At 36.5% G+C, this 25,023-nt stretch overlaps 1 protein-coding gene across 2 annotated transcripts; it reads right to left on the bottom strand.

The window, feature by feature from the left end:
- Window positions 1-1,081: 1,081 nt before the first annotated feature.
- On the bottom strand, window positions 1,082-22,443 carry LOC149831935 (delta(7)-sterol-C5(6)-desaturase-like). 2 transcript variants are annotated; one of them, XM_090012293.1, is made up of 4 exons: window positions 22,010-22,443; window positions 20,789-21,094; window positions 14,414-14,662; window positions 1,082-1,202 (listed from the first exon to the last, which is right to left on the bottom strand). In XM_090012293.1, exons 1-4 carry the CDS (start codon window positions 22,227-22,229, stop codon window positions 1,186-1,188), a joined length of 792 nt encoding a protein of 263 aa, XP_089868419.1. In that variant the 5' UTR covers window positions 22,230-22,443; the 3' UTR covers window positions 1,082-1,185. The 2 variants fall into 2 exon arrangements, with proteins under 2 accessions (XP_089868419.1, XP_089868418.1); XM_090012292.1 differs by lacking the exon at window positions 1,082-1,202 and having other exon boundaries at window positions 14,233-14,662.
- Between the last annotated feature and the right edge of the window lie 2,580 nt (window positions 22,444-25,023).

Consider the following 25,023-nt stretch of genomic DNA (forward strand, 5'->3'; position numbering starts at 1 on the left):
TATTCTTCTTCAATAGAGGATTCTCTACGGTAGAACGAAGAAGGAACTCCCTTCTCCAGAACTTCTGCAAACCAGATCCTCCATCGAATCATGGTAAGAACCTCCCCCCTTCACTTTCTTTGATTCACTTTTGATTTTTTTGGTTTTTGCTCCATTAAAGCACCATTGGTGGTGTTGAGTTGCCTGTGCAATATCAACCCATCCTTGTGCAAGAGCAACATAATATTTATTCCTACATTTCCTTTTTATGTTTATTGAATTTTCTCTGGTTTTCGATCAAATATCTGTTTATACCCGATTTTCTTATTTTCATTTTCATTATCTGATTTCCTATTTACGCTTTTAGATTTCTCATGTTTATTATGATTTTCAATTTATGATGAATTCCTGTTTTATTTTGATTGTTTATTGATTTTTAGACTTCTGTTTTCACTTTGATGGCCTATTGATCTTGATCGTCATAGTGAGTTTAAGTTCCTGTTCACATCAGATTCCTTATTTTATAATCGGTGGTGTCCTGTGAGTGCATCTTGAAATTCATTCACGATACTCCCCTTTATTTCATGTTTTCAATTACATTTTAATCACTCTGCTGATAGCATTTAATGATGCTCAATCATTTTTACTGTATTTAGTTTCATTGAACCTTCAAGCATCTACTGTAATGTCAATCTGCATACAACAACATTGAGTTACGGATTGCAACATTGACAGAACATGCATTCCAACATTTTTTCTTTTGCTTTCTCTTCTTTTCGAATTTCAGTAGTTTCTATATATATGCACATTATAATTCTGATTTATGTCCTGTCTTATTTTAATTCCTCTTCCTTATTTCATTTTCTATGCCATATCTTGTAACGACCCCAACTAATACCTTTGAAAAATGCGGATTTTTTTTTCTAAGAGTTGCGGAAAACTTCCCAGAGACCCGAGGTCCTTACAGTTCCAATTTCAGTTGGATAACCACACACCACAAATAAACTTGCATTTATAATCCATAACCAACCAACTAAATTCTTTTATTAATGAATCAATAAGAGTCTCATACTCAATGTCAAAAGTGAAATAACAACTGCAGGAAATAAGAAGAACTAAAAGAAACAAAAGTAGAGTCACTCTGTTCGTAAGTGAAGCAATCTAAAACAAATGTGACCCTCGTATCCCCTCAGAAGCGAGTCGATTTCACTGATCACCTGTGTCTGAAAAAAACCAGTAAAAGAAGAGGGTCAGAAATCCGAAGAATTCTGCGTACAGGTTTCCCTAATGAATCAAATAAGAAAAAGAACATAAATAAGATCCATGTAATATTTTAAGGAATACGGTTATAATCAAATCATAAGACAATTAACCATTCATGCAGAATTAAACATTGAACATGAGGGAACACAAAGTAAGTAACATTGATCACAATTTAATCAATAAGGCAATTAAATGCAAAAGAGATTAACATCATGCAATAATCAACATATAACAACCAAGTAAACAGGTAAACATGCATGAATTAACGCATAACAAGAACATGCATGATTTATTTGCAATGCATGAACCCTTTATTATTTTTCATTTAAGATCCTCTCTTTCCATATGCATGTTCTATTAAATGCACACAACTTTAAATTCCTCTTTTTAATTTACCATTGCCCGCGGATACACCAAACGGGTACAATCCCCGAGGTCAAGTAGGGTTTCCGAGGTAACTTAGCACACAAATTTATATTTTATTACCGGGTTCTAAACTTAGCCCTCGACCGATATCAGGAAACAACACCATCCATCAGAACCTTGGAAAACAGCATTCAAAGTCGGAGACACCAGGGAAAACAACATCCACTGGCGCCACTTTATTGGTATACCAAAACAACAACAGCAGTGTCAAATTACACCACCCCCAGAAAAAGTGGCGGACTCTCCCTAAAACCGTGCCCAGGAGAAGAACCTCAATATCGGGTTCAGGGGCAACAATACGCACACAGAGTTTTTTTGTATCCTCACGGTTTCCCCAAAACTGCAACATCCCAGATTCCCACACTAAAGTAGGGACACCAAGGAGAATATGAATTACACTGTTCTTTACTTCCTTTTATCCGGTTATTAATTCATTTCTTTTACATTTGCAAATTAACGTGCAGAATTAATAACATAAGCTTGCACATCAGCATGCTAAGTTTTTCACGGGATCACAGCCCGTGACAACATAGAACAGTGCGGTAAAACAATAATATCACATTTGATTTGTTGCAATGCATCAAAACAACTAAAACAGAGAACAACTGGTTCTCGAGGCCCACCCAGCCCCTGATGATCCAATTGACCATCAATGCATTCATAAGCAAAAATCATCAATCGCATGCCTCCATGCATTATTTTTCACATGTCTTTCAGTGCACATTCGTGTATGCAATTTTTTTTGTGCATGAAACAATAAATTTATAAGCATATGCCTGAGTTTGCACATATCCAAGTAAAAAAAAATGCATGCTTCCATTCAATGCTCACATTCATGTCCAATGCCTGTATTCACGTCAAATGCATGCTTTCATTAATGAATCATTTAAATTACAACATATAGATTTCACGTATGCACATGTATGTGGAGCAGCCGTGCCATAACATTTGAACTAAGCATGGTCTTTTAAGTATAAGCATGTGATTACCTCATTCTTTGCATAGCCTTGTGCATAAAAGAAAATCACCCGGTAAGCATGACATAAACCAAACATGATGTTGATCGACAAGTCAAACATGTTGTTGAACCATCAACTGGGCTCTTAACACATGAATATATATATCCATGCCAAAAGAACTCAGTATACTCCAACAGAAAACAAAATTGAACCATGAAGCCAACAACACCCAGTCCAAATGGCTTTCACAAAGAATCTTTGTGACAGATCTCATGCATGTAATTTTCTCCTTTAAATCGACGCTAACCAGAAAAAGGATTAACTCTGAGGCTCTGAAGTGCAAACCAATAACTAGGAGAAATCAAGGATTGTAAATGCATGATTCTACTCATAGAACAGTATGCAGTTATTGGAAGTTTGGTTACATGAATCCCTTTAAAGCACTCTAGAAGAACAAGGTAAGTGTAGAAGGACAAAGTAAGTGGGAAAGAAATAAAAAGGCTTAACAGCAGAAGCACTCAGATATGGAGCCCCTGGTAAGTAAAAAAAAAACAGTAAACCCAGTTACTGAATAACTTCGTTATCATAAAAAGGATGAAGAAAAGTAACTAGTTAAAAGGTTTTATTTTCACAAAACCACAAAGAAGCTTAAACGGTGGTTACAGTTGTATATTGTAAAAATTTCCTCAATTAGTCATCAAAACTACCACCAGAAGTTATTACAACCGCCAATACATAATCTGCCAAGGAATATTTCTATGTGTAAGATAACACCAAATCATACAAGTCTTTATGGATCTTAGGGTTCTTATCTATACACCCCAGAAAAAGTGACAATATGTGATATTGTTAATCATTTAAACCCATGGTTTAGGACTCCAGTAACTTAATTCCCCTCCCCCTTCAGCATCCATGTATCAGGGGACATTCAAACACAATATCCAAAACTAAAAAGAATTTCAATAGCAAATTAATAGATAGCTCATGTGCCAATAAAGAAACTGAAGGGAATGTGGAAATTTGTGACACCAAACTCTGGCTTGGCAACGAATGGGACACACCATGCATGTTAATGTTTATCAATAAAAAAAAACAAAAGGAACAACCTGCGTACCAGCTTCTGCCAATTTCATCACGCACTCATAGTAGATACCAAAAATTAAAATCCAAGCAGGAGGGGGTCATTATGGGAAATAGATGGGTCACATAAATGAGGTTCAGTGAATAGCAAATGTGGCATCCTGACATACAACAATGCCACCGTCGATCAAGACATGAAATGCACATACATTAATAAACCGAACCTTCCCATGATTTCAGAAAAGATTTATAGCTGAAAAACAACAGGAAGAACCAATTACACCCACACTATAGAAGATATAGTTTTCCCATAGCTCAAACATAGAAAACAAGTATTCATATATATATATATATATATATATATATATATATATATATATATATATATATATATATATATATATATATATATATATTCTTGGATTCCCTAAAAACAATACCTAAATCGAATTTAGGTTCTTTTTCCTATTCGAGCCAAAAGAAAAACTCGTACCTCTTTCGACGTTCGGGGCTGCTACTATGAGGAGGCGGTATGATTGCTCTCGCTGCTCCTACCGCTGTGAAGGCACGATCGGGAAAGCACGAAAGTCATCGGCTGTTAACAGGGGAGTTTGAGATGGTGTTGTCGGCAGCTAGCCGAGGAAACACATGGAAGAGGGAGAAAGACAAGGTTCCTACCTTTTTTTAGGTGGGAGGAGGAGGTGTCTGCCGCTGCCGAGCTCAGGCCGAGAGGGATAGGGAGAGAGGAGAAACAGGGAGGCCCCTTTTTGTAGAAGGGAGTCGCCCAAAAAGGAAGGAGCTCCCCTTCCATCACCCGGCGGCTACGCCCCAGCGCCCCTCCCCTTTGCGATTTTGCCCAGCGGGGGTTAGGGTTCACTCTGAACCCTACCCCTATTGTTTTTATCGGGCAACCCTTCTCGGGTTGCCTTAAAAGTTTTTTTTTTCGCTACTTACCTGCTACAGGGGCGTGGCCCGGGTCCGAGACCGAGACCCAAGATCCAGACACAGTCTGGATCCGCGACACCCCATTGCGGTGGATCTGTGTCTTACCAACAATGTGGATCCACAAGTTGGATCCAAATGGATCCAACTGTGGATCCCTGCACTAAACTTTTATATTTATTATTTATTTATATATATCTATATATATATGATACTAACTAACTAACTAACTAACTAACTATATATATATATATATATATAGGGCCCCCTTATGGGTCTTGGATCCGAAATATGGATCCTAGGCCCATTCGCACATTTCGCATTATTTTATAAAGGAAAAATACCCGAAAAATTTCGGTTATTACATATCTGATTTTCAGTTTTCCTTTTTCTTTTATTTTTCCTCTGATTTCCCCCTTTTCTTAGTTTTCCTGTTTTACCACCCCATTGAAGCACTCGTGGAAAGGTTGATCTGCTTATAGCAGATCAGCCTACCTCAATGCCATATTAACAGGAATGAACTGATTCCGACATTGTTATTGCTTTTCTCTTCTATTATCATTTCAGTTTCGATGGCAGATTTAATTTTCGATTACATTTCAGCAATCGATCTTTGCGTTGGTCGCCTTCTCTTGAATTCCTCAATTTCTTATTTCATGTTAATAACCTGTTACACCATTTAGTTGATGATTATGCATTTTTATCATGAATCTACCCACCTAAATCCAGTGTAATCGACCCCTGTTTTGGGATCATTAATCGATGGATTGTCTGAGATTGGACCTGTAAATCTCTTACACTGGAAGGATCTTGATAAGTGGGTTAGCATCATACCGAGATATATCACGACAGAGGCATACCGATTCTGAGGATATTACTTCAATGTACATTGATTTTTGAATTATACCTTAAATTTTGGATTCCATGCAAAGGGTAAAAGTTGATCTGAAGATAGGTGTTTGATTTACCTCAAATGACGTTCCAGCCTCCTAACATTTGAATATCTCTCATTATACTTTATGCTTTTGTGTTGCATTGTGTTTCATCACCTCACCTCATCCATCTCTGTTGCACTTGGCATCTCGAGCTTTTTGACAAATTTGCCTTTAAGATTGAGGCGATTCCCTTCTACCAGATCACGTGAGGATGCCCAAGGCTCATGACAATGATAGAGGAGGCATTATGGTTGGCTTTTGAGGTAACAAGTAACTCATCAGGTTGCTGCGATGAAATGAATTGACCTGAGAACCTGAGTGGTTATGGTCATTCGCAGCTTACTTGTTTTCTTTTCATTTGTTGTACAATGCTTACACACTGTATATTATTTCTATCATCAGTACCTGTCATCCCAGCATCATTTCTCATCGCATCTCATAACAATGTGCCATGACCATGGGGGTTCGGTCTACATCAAGGGTGTCATGTTTTAACTTTAAAAAAAAAAAAACTTTTTCTGCATTTGTTATCCTTCAGGCTATTATGGATTTTCTCTTTCTCTATGTCTTGATTCCCATTTCCCTGTGTTGGTTTCCTGTCATTGCTAATCTTCATCCATGTATTGATATCATAGCAATCAAGTTGCCAGAATTGATTGTTTAGATTGATCTATGAAGATCAAACTCACTTGCGCAAATTTCTTTGGCTCTCGTCTCAGAGTGATAGCGAAGCTATTGTGACAATTACTGTGAGGGCCTTTCAGACCACCAACTATAACATTTAATGCTACAACTTTAACAAGCAGCCTGGCACCTGGGACTCCTGTCAGAGCTACAAATATATTAGTTGTTGGGGTCATTGGAACTTTGAGACGTCAGGTGGTTAGGAGAGCACTAGATGAGGGCTATGATGTTAGGTGTCTTGTAAGACCTCGACCAACTTCTGCCTCCTGCTGACTTCCTTCGTGATTCAGGTGCAACAATAGTGAATGGTGACCTTAGCAAGCTAGAGACAATATCGGCCACACTGGTAGGTATCCATACAATAATAGATTGTGCAACAGACATACCAAAAGAACCAATATGAACTATATGTGTAATTCAAATCTTCTAGTTTAGTTCTGTTAATTTGCTTAAATAGCTGGATCTATTGCTTTAAAACTTAAAAAAAAATTTATGTTGTGCATGGTGGCTCACTGTTGGTTGTATTTACTTCCTGTGGATCTGCCTCATCATTAGAAAACCTCTGCAGCAATAACTTTTCTGCAGTTTCATTTTGGCTAATTTGTGAAAATATAATTGATCTTGGTTGCCTATTAAAATCTGGGTTCATTCTAAAACAGTTGAACTCTTTGAGTTGAGTCAGGCTATTTTCTTTGTTCACATAGGTATGTCTTGATATGAATAACTGAAGTATGTTAGAGCTAATGTCTACTATCAAAAGCCTCAATATTTGATATCTTGCAAGGAATATTTTGTGAAATTGTCATCTGGCTAGGGATAGTTCTTATTCATCTTACCAATCTAAAATTTATTTCATAATTTAGGCAAGTGTTATCTCAACTTGGGATTTGGAGCACCCACATGTGCACAATTTACTTTAGTGGAAGGCTAATTATCTGTGTCTTTGATGGAAGAGGTTTCTTAACTGCAGGCTTCTCTTGAAAGGCTACTGATACAGTCAATAGGACCCTAGATACTCCATTTTACAACCTGCACCCCCTGCAGCCCGGCCACCATTTATGATTTTTCTGCCATTGTACCTGCAGCAGGTTCACTACCACTGTACACCCTGAATATCTTCTTCAGCACCACCTTGTGCCATCTACTGTTTTCATTACAACACCTTCCCCAGTTGCACCATTGCAATATCATTGCTGCACAACACATCCATTACCTGCATCCCATCATTTTCACAGCACGTGCACAACTTCCAGCAGTTGTGTGCTGCCACCACTTCCATCTCTAGCCTCCATGCCCACTATGCTATAGTTACCCTACATTCACTCACCTGTCACATAACATCCACCTAACATTCCACAACATGTTAACCTTCATTCACTGTCAGCACCTCACTTACCATGCTGCCATCATTTCCAGCTTCACACACAACTGCACGACACCTTCACAACCTGTCACACACTTACTCACTGTAGCTTCCAGCCCCAGCATAATACTCACTGCTATTTCACTGCAATACATTTTTTCATTGCTGCAATTATATCCAATACACCTCACAGCCCATGCACAATCTTTCCCTGTTATACTGCAATATTGTATCTATATTCGTTTTGCATTTTCACTATTGCTATACCCACCTTATGCCTCCCTGCTGTCACATATCCACTTCCAGCATCATCAGCATCCACCACTTCACTTTAGCCATTGCATCACATTACACTCCATTATACTATACTTAGATACCATCTGTATTTTGCAAAATAGTTCACTTTCATGCAATTAGCACTTGTCCAAATGTATTTTTCCCAAGGTTGCAGGTATATAGGCATTCTTTTCTTTATCTAAGCGTTATATTTAGGAGCATATATATATATGCATTTCAAATTTTCCCATCAGTTTAGAATATTACATGTGAATTCAAAGATGTATCTTCTTATTACTATATGCATTCTTAATCCCAATATAGCATCTTAGCTTCCTTCCCTGTTTTGTATTTTACTAACCCTGTTTCGTAGGAAATACATGAAAAGTGTTATTTTCCTTCCTAGAATTAGAGACTCTTGTAATTTCAAATTCAAGTCAAAAACTTGTAATAGCTAGATGATAATGAGAAACTTTACTTTCAGTTTTAGATTAGAATGTATGAGCATGTAAATGTCATAAATTATTTGTTTTCATTATTCTTTTATTTCAAAAATTCCACAATGGTGAAACACGAATGACACGTGCACCATTTTAATAAAAAGGTAATTAATCCTAAGTAAATGATTCACATTGATGGCCATAGTCAAAATGTGGACAATGCTTAGGATTTTTATCTTTTATGGAATAACATTGGATCCACACTGAATCTCCTTTAAAAATCATCATATTTTTCTGAATTTTTCTTCCTTTATCAGAGTTTGATTTGTAAATTAACTTAAAATATATATCAATGGTCATAGTCAGGATATATTGAAAGTTAATTTCATTTCAAATTTTATAAAGACACCAAAATATATTTTATTCTTTATCTGAATTTAAATACAAATTATTTTATAATACATTTGTGACCATAGTCATGAATGTATTATATCTTCAATCTTTTTTAATTCTCCTAAAAGAATAAAATATGCTTTTCAAATTCAATTTTCAACATTCTTTTAAGTCATTCATCATTTAGGATAGAATTGCATCATTCTTTCAAATTATTTCAAGTTATTTCCAAAATCCAAGTGATTTGTGATAATTTTTTAAAAATATTTTCCTCATTTCTCAAATCAATCTTCAATTCTTATTTATAAATTCAAATTCATCTTGCTATATCCAATTCTATCTTATTTTCAAAGTTCAGACTTCGATTTCTCAATTTCAAAGTTCAATTCAACTTTGAAATTTCAAATTCAATTCTAGATTCAAAATTCAATTTCCAACTCAAATCAAATTTCAAAGTTCAATTCAACTTTGAAATTTTAAATTCATTTCCTGGATCAGGATTCAATTTCAAAATTAATTCAATACTCCAGATCAAATTTCAAAGTTCAATTCAACTTTGAAATTCCAAATCATCTTTTGATTTCAGAATTCAAGATTCAAGTTTTATTCTTTATTTCTCAAAATTCCAAGTCTTATCTCTTAAATCCTAAATCAGATTTTAAAAATCAAAACTTGGTATTCACTCTGAAAATCGATTTTTCCCAAGTTCCATCCTCCTTTCCTTTCCAAATTCAAAATCGATTTAGGATTTCTTAAATCCAAATCCATCTTCAAGTCCCATCTAGATTTCTTAAATTCAACTCTATTTTCAAATTCCATTTGGATTTCTCGAATTCAATTCCATCTTGAATTCCAGATTTCAAATCCAATTTCATCTTGAATTCCAGATCTCAAATCCAATTTCATCTTGAATTCCAGATCTCAAATTCAATTCCATCTTGAATTCCAGATCTCAAATCCAATTCTATCTCGAATTCCAGATTTTCAAACCCAATTCCATTTTCCCAACTTGATCTCAATTCCAGAATCAATTCCATTTCCAAAAACCCATCTTGATTTTCAAATTCCATCTAGATTTCTCAAATCCAAAATTCCATTTTCAAATTCCATCTTGATGTTCAAATCCAATTCCCAAATCCATTTCCCATCTCTAGATCAAAATTTCCTTTTCAAAGTCGATTTTTGAGAATCAAATTCAAATTCAAAGTTCATTTTAACTTTAAAGCTTCATTTTTAACTTCAGAATTCTATCTCAGTTCCAAATCTCCTTTTCTCTTCATTTCTTTAATTTATTTTTCAAATCTCTGATTATTCCAAGACTTAGAACTTTAAGTCTCTTCTTCCAGATTTATTCCAAGTTCTAAGTTAGATTCTAAATCTAACCTTTCCAAGTCAATCTTCAACTTTCAAAAACCATTTCTTCAAAATATTTTCAAACTTATTTCAAAATCACTTGAATAAATCCCAAAAAAATCTAAAATTATTCTTCTTAAAAGCATACATCTCTGCATTTGCATTGCACAAGCATGATTCTTTGTGCATTTTTTTTGACTTAGAATAAATTCTTAGACAATATTTAGGCAAAGCAAAAAGACATAAGTTCGATCCTTAGTTCGATTGCCCCTGGTAAAGGCGACAGGAATGATCGAACCTCATACCGACGAGCGAATCCCGTCTCTTCATCTTTTCTCGCAATTTTTTCAAAAACGGAGGCGAGTAATTTCAAAATATTTTCAAAATTAAGGTCAAGTGAGACATTTGCAAAAGAGTTCATCTCTTCTTTCTCTCTTCTCTCTTCTTTTCTATATTTTATTTCCCTTCAAAAAGGGAATAAATACTAGAAATGAAAAGAGAAAGGAAAGATAGGAACAAGAAGAAAAATTTTGCAATGATCACAGGGCGGCATAGTGGTGTCGACGGCTGGGCCGGTGGTTGGCAGCGGTACTGTCGATGGGGGTTTTCTTCTGTAAACAACACCTGTGAGAGCATTGGTGGGGTCGCTGGTGTTTCGTTGGACTGGAGTGATCGACAGCCCCTTGGCGGTGTTGGTTTTGATGGCAGCCATGAGTGGATATCTTGATTGGTCGTGCCACCATGCAACATTAGTTTTCAACAACCATTCTTGTCATATATCTCAGACATGTAATCATTCAGTGATGCTGCTCCCCAATTTGAATCCTTGAATGATTCTGAAATCCTACAAAATTAGTCCCTTGAATCGTTCGATTAAACGAATCGAGGTGAACCATCTTCTTTTACTCTGACAGGATTTTCCTTGAACTTTGCAAATGAGCGATGGTCCAGACAAGCAAACCTATAGGTCTGATACCAATCTAATGGAGTGAACACGCGGGTCTCTCCTGAACCCCACAAGATTCAATACCAAACTATGCTAGAAAAATAACTGAAAACAAAAAATTAACAAAATTTCATATTTCAACATCACTTTTTGATTGTCCATCTAGAGAGGTTCTCTCATCTATAAAGATGAGATATTCCTTAATTCTAATCCAAGTAAACTTATTAATCTGATGACCCTTTAAAAGATAGAACTTATCATAATCTAATAAAATCTATATGTATTACAAATGAACCAAAAGTTAAAAATGATTCAAATAACAAAATAATCTAAAATATAAATATGATCCAAATAAATCTTTATGGACCTGGGTCTTCTGTTCTACTCTTGCATCACATTAGCATTAACTGGGTCTCTTATTGGTAAAAACCTTTAAGGTCCCGCTGCCCACGGAAGAGTACACTCATCTTTGACCTTGTTAGATAAGAGACGACACCTGTGGGCTTCTAACTTGTAACATCCCGTCAACATGACATTCACAAGTCGCCCCTACCAAACGGGTGGGCACAAGAGGATATACTAACGCAACAAGCTTACCCCATATTCCAGGTGCATTTATCAATATGAGATCCTTCAAGGAAAGAGCCTACCATTCACTTCATCAAATCATAAATTGTGTCTCGACCACATTGAAACCGAAGGTCAATGGAGTTCTAGATAAGGTCGATGAATATATATATATATATATATATATATATATATATATATAGTGTAAATCTCATCCAAAACTGCTTCACAGAATCACACAGAAACAATTCACTCTACTTTTCATTAATGTTTTGAAACCTCCTGCAATATCACTTAGCATCCAAATTTGGGTTTTAAACCTGCAACGTCCCAACACAAGGTGACGTGCACTAGCTGCTCCTACCAGACAAGCTGAGCCACCGTTTGTCAAAATTTTGCAACCTGGTAATCCCAAATTTGGAACCTTCCTATCTTGTCAAGGATTCTCGTAGGAAACATCCTTGTCTATCCCAACTTGTCAATTCCTGGCCACATACCATGTCAGCAACAACCTCCTTTGCCCTTCGTCGGAAAAATCCATCGGAGTTGTCGGAATCCATCCATCTCTGTTTGCAGCTTCATGTTCTTGGCTGCCTACAATACCCATCACTGCCCCCATCTCTTTTCATGTAAGGCTGGGAAACACGATGAGCTGCTCATGGTTCTGCTTGTTCTCGGTTTGTAAAGAGCTTGTTTGACCTCATAAAAATAGGCTGGGCAAGCAAAACACACAACCGGTGTTCAGCTTGACTCAGTTTGGCTTATCAAGTCATAGTAAATATATATCATATTATGTAATGTAAAATAAAAGTCCAAGTGTTTAACTTGCAAGCAATAGGTATGGAGTTCAAATCCTATTGATTCCAACCGCGAAAAAATGAGCCAGCTCGAACTTGGCTTGTTCAGCTTGAGCTCATCAAGAGCTTGAACTTGGGTCAACTTACCACAAAATCAAACCCAGCTTGAACACCTCATGTTTGATTCCTAGAGCACCTTTACGAGCCCTAATCATGTATCGAAGCTGCAAATCCATTAACCACCATGTTAATCTTCTTAACCTCTTGGCAACTTAGACCAAATCAACTTTTTTCCTTGATTTCATCATTTCACTCAAAATAGGCAAATCTCCCAGAACTTCGTTGTTAGGAAGGGATGAGAACATGGCTTGGACGTAAGTTTCTATCTTTTGACTAGTTCTCTTATGAAAAGCAATTTCTCCAACTCAAGATCACATACGATGACAAGTACTGTGGCCTGTGGGTGTAACGGGCAAAGGTAGTATTTTGATGACTCCCATAGCATTAGCTAGCTAGAACAATAATTTTCTCTTGGCAAACAGTGCGGTAGGACATTTAGAACCATTATATATATATATATATATATATATATATATATATATATATATATATATATATATATATATATATATATATATATATATATATATATATATAGAGAGAGAGAGAGAGAGAGAGAGAGAGAGAGAGAGAGAGCTTTAGCTTAAAGGACATTTTTAGAGATGGGAGAACCTTCTTTTTCGGTTGGTGACGGGGGTTTTACCTTGACCTAGCTAAAAAAAAAAACTTTGGGATTCACGACAGTATAAGGTTTTTTCCGAGATGAAAGCATGCAATTAAGCTACTGAGAGCTACGGAACCATGCATAGAATTATGATCTGTGTACGGTACTTTAGACAACAACAAATTATTTCACCTCATAGTTTTTATACTGACCTTCCCACACCTCCCTCTGTGTGTAGGGGTGTGTCAACGGGTTGGGTTTACCTGGAGCTGACTCGAACCAAACCCTATAGGGTCAGGGTATGGTGATAAATAAGACCTGATTAAGAGCTGGTTCCCGACTCGAAGGTTCCATTAATACATGGACCCGGGTATAGATTGTGAAATTTTATACCAGACCTGGGCCCGACCCGAATTCCAATTAAGACCCACAATTTTTTGTAAAAATGATAAAAAATATTGTTTTACCAGGTATGACTCAGGTCTGGTTCATGTAGTTCTTATTGGGTCCAGGTATGGTTTCTCTTATGGTGGGTCCGATTAGACTCAGGTCCGGACCCGATACCATACCCAAAAATCGAGACTAAGTCTGGTTCCACCTGGGTCCGAACCAAACCAACCTGTTGACAACCCTGTGTGTGCACTGACCAAATAAATGTTGAGGGCGTCCAATCCAAAATTAACTTATGAACCGATCAATGGATTGAATGCTCAACATTATCACCTCTACAAGTCATTTATTCCCATTCAAGAGGGAAGGCCAAGTGGTTGAAGACCAAAAGAAAGAAAGGCTCAAGAACCAGAGAAGCCAAGAGTGGGAGGGATAAGAAACTGACTGAAGAAAATTCTTCGGTCATGCTTGATTATCATCTAGTGTTTTACTGCGCACTAATCGTCTAAATCACCAGATCATGATCATGTGATACAAGAGTGGACCATGACATGTTGATGGTCCAACTTTGGTAGCTGATACCATTTCCAAGCTAGCCCAGTAGATCTTGGATTCAACCAAATCTGTGCCTAGATCATGTGGGCAGCCACTTTCCAAGGTTGATGCTACAAATACCTGCACAGACAAGTGAAGACTGCTATACATTGCAAAGATATTGGCCTCCAAAAACACAGTTTTCTCAACAAAAAGATCAGTCATCAGCATCAGACAAGTCAAAAAGGACACATGTAATAGTAAATATTACATTAGCAGAGAGAGAGAGAGAGCACAGAATGGATGAGGATGGACTGCTCAGAAGGCTTTTTTCTCATCAAGCTCAGGTTCAGAAAGGGTACCAAACAGCCAGTCCATGAAGATGGTGTAGTGGCCGTAGTTATGGTGATAAGTGGTGTGATGAATTGTGTGGTATCCAGCACCCATGACGGGCCACACTCTTCCATGAATGCAGTCATGAATGTTAGTCGTCCACACCCCCTCGCAGAATAAGAGCACCTCGTGCGTAAAGAAATGCGCAGGCACGAGGAAGAGAGCAATAACATGAGGCACTGCCTGTAGTATGCCATCTATTGGATGGAATGCCAAACCTGCAACCAGAAAGAGTGACAAAACCATGACAAAGGACAAAAGAAGAGAAACTTGTTTTGTATAATTAAAGAAATAATGACAATGTAAGCACATTAAAGTCATTACTTAAGAGCCTATGAAATAGGGGGGGAAAATCACCATCTTAATATATAAATACCACCTGATGCCACTCATAAGAGAGTCAGTTTTCTCAGAGATATGATGTCAAAACTTGCTCAGCAGCAAGGAAAGAAAATATTGTGCCTTGACAGACGTTGGTTCAACAACAGCACTGGATTGGATGGATTGCTAGCAAGTGATGTAGTAGGAAGACTCCAAACTCATCATCCCCCAAGCAAACCATGACATTATTAGCGATTTGGCAGTTTGTCATGCGGTTTCTTTATGCACAAATCCTAAACATCAGTTTCTTTCGTACACAAGAAATCACCATGGCAACGAGTGTGGCAACTAGTGCAGCAAAAGTGAAATCAGAAGGCAGTTAATCATGTAGCAGACATTTTTTGCTTATTGTTCCAACCTGCAGAAGATTTGAGCCAGAGATGAAATGGTCTCAAAATCCAACTTCTTAACTAACCAAGATGTGAGAGCACCAGGATGCCAAATAATCTAGGAAGCTTTACCTTCCATTCAAGTTTTCGCACAAACTTGTGGCAAAAGCTTTACTTTTGTGCTTTGAGGTGGGAAAGGAATAGAAAATGAAGTGCTTTATCTAGTCACAGAATCAGCAGAAGCAATAGAGTGAAGCGTCACACACAGTACTGCTGCTGCAAAGGCAGGCTGGAGAAAGGAATGCAACAGGCATAGTGAAGTTGGTAGCATAGTCAGAGGGCTATTACCCATTGTTACACTGTTCTCAAGGATATCTCAAGAGGGTTTTCAAATGATGGAGCTGAATGAACACCAGAAGAAGTATGACAAATATTTTATGCTGCCAGATAGTACAAAGGCGACCATGCTTGTGTAAAATGCCAGAGTGTACAAGGCCAAGGACGATATTAATTCTGTGAAGGGATAGGATAAAGGATCTATAGATAAAATTATATGATTCCAAGAGGATGAAGCATGAAGAGATTTCAAAACCAGGCCCCATTTAGGAAAGGTCAAGGGAATGGCAAGAGTTCTAATAGCTCTACTTCCTCAAAGAGGAAGGTATGTTAACACATTGCTGCTAGAGCACAGGAATCAAAAGCAGAAAGCAGTGTGATAATCAAAATCAAGAAGCAGTCATTTAAAATCTTTTAAAGAAATTGAGAAACGGGAATCAAGTAGGATGTGGTATGGGAAATTGATTAGAAAGTGGTATGTAAGATCATGTGAAATACTAATAAATTGATCAATGTAAGAAGAAAACTTTTTAAGAAATGAATGTTACCATAATCACTATATTGTCCAATTAGAAATCTATAGATCACTTAAGAAACACAAAAATATACATTCAATAAAAGTATAAAATATTCAAAAGCAACACCTTAATACAATGTAGTCAGAATTGGTATTGGGCCTGAATTGATTTTCAAAATGATTCAGATCCTGAACCAAACTGAGCAGAATCAGCCAATTTTTAACCAGCAGACGTCACATATCAGTAAAATATTAAAATAATATTAAAAATATTAAACAAATATTAAAAATATTTTAAACCCTTTTAAAAATATTTTAAACAAACAGCTGAATCAGCTCGTTGTGAATCAATCTTTAACCGATACAATATAAATCAGCCTGAATTGGCCGATCCGCAACACTATTGACAACACTGCCTTAATAAGCTTACTTTGGACATCAGACATTGAAATAAAGAAAAAAGATTTGTGCAGAAATTTATGCACAATTCATCTTTTATATTACAAATATAAGAAACCTCAACTAAGCCTAACAGCATAACTTAGAACAACTAAGCCTATAAGTGTTTTATAAATTCATACTTGTAAAATGATATCCAATGCCAATATAAAGTAGAAAATCCTTGATTCTTTTCATCTAAAAGACAAACCTATGAAAGATTAACAAAATATATTCATGTCATCTCAAAACTTACAAAAAAAAAAATCTAATGACTAAATAGTGTCACACTCATATCATTATTATTTTATGAAAAAATCTAACATCCAAATAGTGTCATGCCATGACTGGGAATGGGGTTTCACATGATAGGGAATCGGGATCACCATGACTAAGAATTGGGATTCCCGACCACTTTCACTTCCTTCCTACGAATCAGGCTTCCTACTTACTCTTAAGTGCTTCCAATAACTATGCATCAATATACAGAATCAAGGGACAAGTAGCATAAAACAACAAAAACTCAAAAGAATGAGTACATTCAAGTGCAACAATTTCTAACAAGACATTGAATATATGACAGCTATGCCATTCACTTAGATGTGTATCTGATGCAACATGATATGACACTCGAACACTTCATGGACACGGTCAACATTGTATCATTAACTTTATCTATTTTCTTTTATAATCTTAATTACTTAATTTGTATCCACTTGTGTTCTTTTCGTTTTAAAATTTGTCGTCATTCACATTACATTTCAAAATTTCAATTCAGTTTTATTATTTGATGTTTTTAATCATAGTGATTTAGAATTGCAGTTGTATACATACATGTGTGTGTGTGTGTGTGCATATGGATGTATCCTCATGTCATAACTTTTAAGAATTTTTGCGTTGTACAAAGTGGATCCCCATCATGTCCCATTTCTGTCCATGTCCATGTCACATAGTGCAACAGCAACATACAGCTAGCAAGATAAAAAGCCACAAAAGACAAATTCAAATGTACTAGACTCATGACCAAAAGAGACATGAAAGGATATCTGGTAGACAACATTTCTTTCTGATGCAACACTTTGTAATTGTGAAGAGCAAACTAGATATCAGTAGTTATCTGCATGCTCAACTGTACTTGTATCTTTAGAGGAATTCGGTCCTCTAGTTTATGGTAATCACAAGAATAATGCTGAATCGTCCTCATGTTTCATGAAAGAAACATATCGGTTGCAAGATGCTACATCAATTTAATTTCTTAACTTTTCAACAGTTTTAATATGAATTTGAAAAGCATGCATTAGATAAGAATTTTTTTTCAGTATAGACAAAAATGAAATACAAGATAAACAAAAATGAAATACATAAAATTTATCTGCTAATAGTAGAACCGTAGCCTGCTCAATAGCAATATAGTTCAAAACTATAAGAATTAAAACAGATTCATAAATAAAAACCTTCCCTGCAATAATATTCAAGGTAAGAGACAAACCATCAATTTAAAAAAATAATAATTAAATGCATTCAGACTAACATACTGGCACCAAAGGAGCTCTGACCTAGGCAAGTGCCATCTAAGAGGTATGATGTAATAGATTTCAACTAGGGCAAAAAGAAGGCCATAGATCAAACTCCTCTTTGGTGTGAAAATAGTAGCTATGAATAGCCATCAACTCCTGGGAAAGAGTAGAAGAACGAGACCTATTCTGCGACATGCAATGTTCTTAAACCATGGTGAAAGTAAACAAAAAAAAACACTATTATAATTAAAAGACATCACCGTGCAAAGGGACATAGTGAGGAGTCAAAAGAAAAGAATATATTTTTTCTTCTATGGATATGATAAAAAGTACAAGAATGTTGAGCCCAGCACCTTCGAGCATGAAGAGGAAGAGATGGAGATACATAAAAAATAAGAAGACCACTTGGGATGACTGTTAAAAAGGAAAAAGAAGAAGACCACTTGAGGTGAGTGTTAAAAGGAAAAAGAAGAATAAGACCACTTGGGATGAGTGTTAAAAAGGATAGATTGATGTCCACTTTGTGAAGATTATGGCATGCTAAGGACCAATTTTGAGACTTAGTTGGGAGATCAACGTGAGTAGTGGTAGTAGCTTTTAGCCTTTTGTATCTTATGCAGGGCCAAAGCAGGAATACACATCTATGCTAAAATCAATGATTGAGTATTTGCTAATATATGATTAAGCTAAAGTTCTATTGAAAACAAAGTAAATAACAGGAAAGCAAGACAAAATAGTAACTAGCCCGATAATTTAAACCCAAGTTACAGGGAAGAAACCTTGATAAACCCCAATTCTTAATATGAAATCCAAGATAAATCAGGTATACAAATAGCATCCAAAAAATTATTAAATAGTGTAATGGTTCAGAAGGATCCTATAATATGATACATGTTAGGACCATATCGGGACACCCAATATCATACAATACGCTATGGTACTTACAACACTATGTGCATGTAGATATGCATCTTTTTTATTTCCCTATGTTCAAGACGGTTATAAGTAGATTCCTACCTTTGTAGATGTAGGATATAAAAAATATTATACATTAAGGAAGATATACATGCCATGCCAGCTTTTAATAGCTAACATGATTAGAGCTATCTTCATAATTTTTAAAGGCAACTAAATTGTACTTATACAAATGGGCAAGTGAATTTTAAGCCTGACCAAATGGGCCAAACAGACATACTCCAGGTTTAGTTTAAGGCCTGAACCCAGTAACAAATGTGAATAAGCCCAATCCAACAATATGGCTTGTTCAAGGGCTTGCTCCTAAGAGCACAAACACTTTGCTTGGCTTAATCCATAACCAAATGCATAAAACGTTAAGCCCAATCCAACAATATAACCTTTTGATGAGATTGATGGCCCCCAATAGATCTAAATCTAAGCTTGTTGTACAGAAAATGGATATATGAGGGCTGATTTAGTTTTAAAGGTGGCATGCCTCCAAGCATTGAATTTGGAAGACCAGCCTAATGGGAAGAGTTCAAGACAAACTGCAAAGTAACTATGTTTTAGTAGGAGTACACTGCCCGAGTCTAACATGCTTGGGTACCTGATTGCAGAGGAGCTAGTGCACCTTCATTGTACACAAAAAACAAAATATTAGGACCTTGATTCACACCACTGTCCAACGATTTGTAATTCCATTCTAATTCATTAAATACAATATTTAGGGGAGAACACGCATGACCATGCTCACGTACACACATAAGCACAATCACACAGATGCTTATCAACAAGAGGTCAGAAAGAATAAATCAGCACATTAACTTCTACTGTTTCAACCAAACTAAATACGCCCCACTTTCTTCCTTCTATCAAGACAACAATTTCATCTTTCTTATCATAGTGGGCACTTTCTGCAACACTAGCTTTCATCTTTTTATGCCCATCATCTCCACATTCATCTTTGAGGCCCATCCACTCATTTCAGGCAGAAATTTCTGAGAACTGCATCAAGCCTGCCCACGACATTTCTGATCTAGAATTGGTTGAAATTTCAGTAGATGCATAAACTATAGTGCATATTCTAGTACCAAAGGACCAGTTACAGGTTGACTGAACCTCATCAAAATTATGCAGTTGATGTGAAGGCCACATTATAATTCTTGCTTTAAGATAAAAAAAATAAAATATAGAAGAATTAATTTAGCATTCACAAGTTCATGCCTAGAATACAAGCAGGGCCAAGAAGTAATCAAAATTCTTTTGTAAGAAGCCATTCAACATATCTGCAGCATGCATAAGTTTCAAAATCATGTACATGCATAATCATCAGGAAAATAATACATCTTCCTATTGTCTAGTCACCAAAATAGGTATGTTTAGCTTAGTATTCTAAGCTAAGTTTATCAGATCAAACAAAAAATATGCAAGAGTAACCATGCATGTATCTGAAGTACAAAGTATGCCATTAAATTCCAATTACACAGATTAAACTCTGGAATAGCAGCAATAACAGGATTTTTTATGCAACAAACCATGCAAAAATACATAGATGAAGTAAATCATTCGACAGAATATTTCTTATCATGAAGAGAATCCCTTGTATTCAACCCTTCTCCTTAGGACATTTTTTCCTATGGTAGGCCAGTTTTTGCTTTTGACATTTCTGTATTCATCTCATCAAGACCATAAAAAAGATACTGTCCAATAATTTGTTCTGTAACAGGCATTGTTTTGAGCAAAATAGCAAAGTTCCAAAAGCACAAAGAACTAGCTTATGATAAAAGTATGCTTTTGAAGCTAAAAAACTAGTCTAAGACAGAGAAAAACGTATCTGAAAAAGTTTATGTCCTCATTCATCGTTTTTACCTGCAAATGGAGAAAGAGTGTTCTGCTTGTTGTAGATGTGATGGGTTGCATGCAGATATTTGTACATAGGCTTTATATCATGCAGTTCTCTGTGCATCCAGTAGATCCCAAACTCTGCAATCGCCAGATAGATAATTGTGTAGACGATATACATCGGCCAGCCAACTTCCTCTATTCTTGAAAAACACCGTGTCCAGCCATTTTCAACCATGTACTCTGAAACCGTTGGTAATGCAGTGTACAAAGGCATAGCCTTCATGGTGACCCATATTTGCTTTAAAATGGATTCTTGTGTGGGTACTAAACCTGTAGAAATACGATAAGTAAATCACTTGAAAGGTAATGAAAAACAAACGATAAATTACTAAAGATTTTCATGAAAGAAGACATAATTTATGATCGGCTCAAAAGCGAAAATAGGCCGACATGAAGTACATTTGATCCACATTATGCAGGCAGGTAAATGGCCTAACACCAAATAACCAAAACTTAGGCAAACATATCGAACTAAGAATGCTTAACAATCTCTATTGGGTGGAATCTGCATCTTTCTTTCTCAAAGCCATATCATGGCCTGCCGATTTCAAATTCTTTTCACTTTCATCAACAACAAACCGCAGCAAGATACATGCAACAGCAATTCCTAAATTAATCTTCAGATTTCAAATGTGTCATGAGATACGGAACGAAGAATCGAATGACAAAGAACCACATAAACAACTCGTTCTCAATGTAAACGTTCAATAAAAAAGGAAAAAGAATAGCCCTGAATTGGTTATAAAGATTTAGTGTCCACAATCTTCCTTTTATCTTTACTAAAAAGTAAAAACAAAAACAAAAAAAGGCCCAGATCCATAACCTTTAATCATAAAATATCAATTTCAACAAAACAAAACTTTTGTGAGAGACAGAGCAGTTCGAACTCGAAGCTCAAAGATGAAAAAGTGATTCTTAAATTTGATCCACATAATTAAGATTGGAAAAAACAAAACAAAAAGGGACGCGTAAACGCATCAGAGTTCTATAATTAAGAAAAAGATCCAAACTTTCGCATCAGATTTATAAGTTCACCGGAAAAACTCATCTCCAAATCTCCGTTCCAGAAACTTCAAAGATAGGTCCCTCTTAACAGAAACAATGACCATGCTCTTCAAACGCACAAAGTCTCTAGAAAAGCAGAGAGAGAGAGAGAGAGAGAGAGAGAGAGAGTCGCGGCGCTACCTTTGGGGAAGTAGACGTGGCGCTTCAGCCAGTAGATGTAGATGCTCCAGAGGCCGCCGGAGATGAAGTAGAGGATGATCCCCGCAATGTAGTTCCGGAGATACGTCTGGCCCGCGTGAGGGAGCCTCCTCCACGAGTCCCCCGGCAGCACCGCCCCGAGCACGATGTCGTTGTACCAGTTCGTCTCCTCCACAAACTGCTTCAGGTACGCCTCCTCCATCCCCTCTCTCTCTCTCTCTCTCGCTCACCGTGCGTCAGATTCCGGTAGACCAATCAGTCGGAACCCCGCCGTAAAACCAGGCGGAGGAAGGCAAGCGAATAGCGATCGGAGGGAACGGGCTGCGATCGGAGAAGGGAAGAGAAGACGGAGAGTGAGAGAACGGAGGAGATCCTTTCCCGCGACAGGCAGTTCCCATGAGTCATGACAACGCAGAGACGCGTGTCTATATATGACCCTGTTATTGCCATAAAGATTTTTTTAATTGAGAAACAAGGACATGAAATGACGAAGGACTTACTTTAAAAATATGAAGCACTATTGGGAACTAGTTTCCTCCGTGATTCCTCTGAAGTGGCAATTATTGCATAAATTACCAAAATATCCTTTTTTTTTGGGAAATTTGACTGGACTGAATCCAGTGCAAACGGGTTGGTGCAGTCCGGATCACGGTACTACAAGCGAGGCAAAGCAAACACACGGTCCTTGCTTTGCTTGGACTCATGAAATAGGCTTAACAAGCTGATACGGTCCAAATTTTGGAGGATCTATTGCCCACAAATCGGATCCTATAGAGGACCTCAACTCACATTCATTGACTCAAATAGATCTAAGAAGGTACTTGGATGGATTCAATTGATATTGCCCCCATATCCAAGCTCCAAACAAACCACCTCAAGTAGTACCTAAGCCAAATACTGTCACATTAGTCATGCAAGTCACATTAAGTAGAACCCGCTCCAAAGGTACCACCTCATTTCAAGATTAAAGCCATCAATGAAAACTGAATCTACCAATCTGCCCCCAACCAGAAGGACTAGATACCTTGTCCAATGAATGACTAAAAAAAAAAGAGAAGAAGAAGCTACCTAGAATTAGCTTGGCTAATTTTGGCCAAGTTAAGGGAAGTGTTTACTTGAAATAGACAGGCTAAGTAAGTGTACTTAATTTTAGTTATAATAAAAAAGTATTTTACTTAGTTTTTAGAGTCTCTTTTTTTTTTTTTTTTGAAACCTATCAAAACCCAAATTGAACATAACTCAATCTTAACCTACCCAACCTAACTTAGTCATATGCTTGAACCTAGACCTATCCTGTGGACCCAAGAATATAACATAAGCTCGAGCATGAACATTCAATGTTTATCTCGGCTCAATTCGTATAAGCTCATTTATTAATAATAAATATATGTATATTACATTTATTTTATATTATAGAATGAAGATGGTTGAACTGTTTGGCCTACAAGCAATCAGTTTAGAGCTCAAAACCTATTGCTTGGAAGTTTGAAACAATTATTTATTTTGTAAATGAATTAGTTTGAGCTTGGTTGAGCAGTTTTAGGGTCAAATTTCCGTTGTTTTCATCTTTTAAAAAATATATTTCTATGCAAATGATCTTACTCATGCTCGGCTCACCTCGACACAAGAAACAAGCCAAGCTTGAACACCTTTTTAGGTTCGTTTGGCTTGTTTACCAGCCCTATGGGCAACCACAACATTTGGTCCTATTACCCGTCTGGCATGACTTGGTGGGCCTATGCATCTCACTTCAGTAGATGCAAGTCCAGCTCCTAAAAACTCGGTTAGATGTGATCCATTGAGCCTATATGCTTCGATCCATAAAACAGATGTGGACTAAACCATGGAGAAGTCCATGTATGATTAGGTCAGGTTTTGTTGCCCCTAAATCCAGACCCAGTCTACAATTTGCTTTCACAGAAAGCCCAGTCCTCAGCTGAGGAAATGTACTTATCAATCTGTATTCATCAGAATGCCAGCAAAGTATAAATTGAAAAGGTCATCATTCAATTTGTCATTGTGTCCAAGTTGTTTATGTAACCATTTTGTCTCCCAAATTTCTACTTTCAGAGTGTTTAAGATTTTTTTTGGAAAACTATATACCATTAAAATATAAAATTAATTTTAAAAAATAAAATTCAGAGAAATTCAATACTTAAATGAATGTTTTTTCTCTCAAAATTTTACAAATAAAATTTTAATACAAATATCACTTTTTCATTGTGATATTAAAAACTGTGACATGTGGTTCGCTGCATATTAATCCCCAGTTAATTACATGAATGTTAGCTGATTAAGCAGTTAATTTTTTTTTTATGGAAAAGAACCCTTATCGAGAACCAGGTCACTTAGTGGGCCTGCTCCCTCCCTGTAAGGTAAACCCGGGGTGAGGTCATCAACACACAAGATCTCATGGAGTCCACCAGTTAAAAGGTGACCATGCACTTGGTGCGAGTCGAACCTGAAACGCACTTAAGCCCCATGTGGCAGAGGGATTCGAACCCGAGCCTTCAGCTTGGGACAGGACCCTGCATACCACATGAGATACCACTCAAATTTATGATTTTATCCTTAAGAGAAACTTAAGATGTAACCTTATTTATAAGAAAGAGATTAATGAAGGAAATTTTGAATTTACTAACCATTGTCTATTGCACTAGAGTATATTGCGCACACATAATGAGCTGGGGCATGTGCATTCAACATGATTGATGCAAGAGCAGAACTGAAGGTCCATAAAGATCCATTAGGATCAAATTTATATTTTGAATTTTTATCATTTGGATCATTTTTTGTATTTTGGTTCATTTAAATTGACATTGAATTTATATTTTAGATTCAATATTCAGATCTATTAGATTTAGATAAGTTTATATTTTAATAGAGTTATCATATTAGGTAGTTTTAATTGGTCTAGAATTAAGAAAAATCTCATTTATTTATAGCTGAGAGATCTTTGTAAATGGACAATTAGATATGAATGAATTATGAAATAT

This window comes from Nuphar pumila, chromosome 7 (genome assembly GCF_984573655.1).
Source record: "Nuphar pumila chromosome 7, dmNupPumi1.hap1.1, whole genome shotgun sequence".
Taxonomy (NCBI): domain Eukaryota; kingdom Viridiplantae; phylum Streptophyta; class Magnoliopsida; order Nymphaeales; family Nymphaeaceae; genus Nuphar; species Nuphar pumila.

What these genes read in the sequence shown, in the direction of transcription:
- LOC149831935 (XM_090012292.1), bottom strand. Translation starts at nt 22,229, where the DNA reads ATGGAGGAGGCGTACCTGAAGCAGTTTGTGGAGGAGACGAACTGGTAC. An exon ending in CCACGTCTACTTCCCCAAAG is followed by an intron (nt 21,095 to 22,009) that starts GTAGCGCCGCGA and finishes GTATTTCTACAG; the next exon opens with GTTTAGTACCCACACAAGAA. An exon ending in CACTCTTTCTCCATTTGCAG is followed by an intron (nt 14,663 to 20,788) that starts GTAAAAACGATG and finishes TTCTGGTTGCAG; the next exon opens with GTTTGGCATTCCATCCAATA.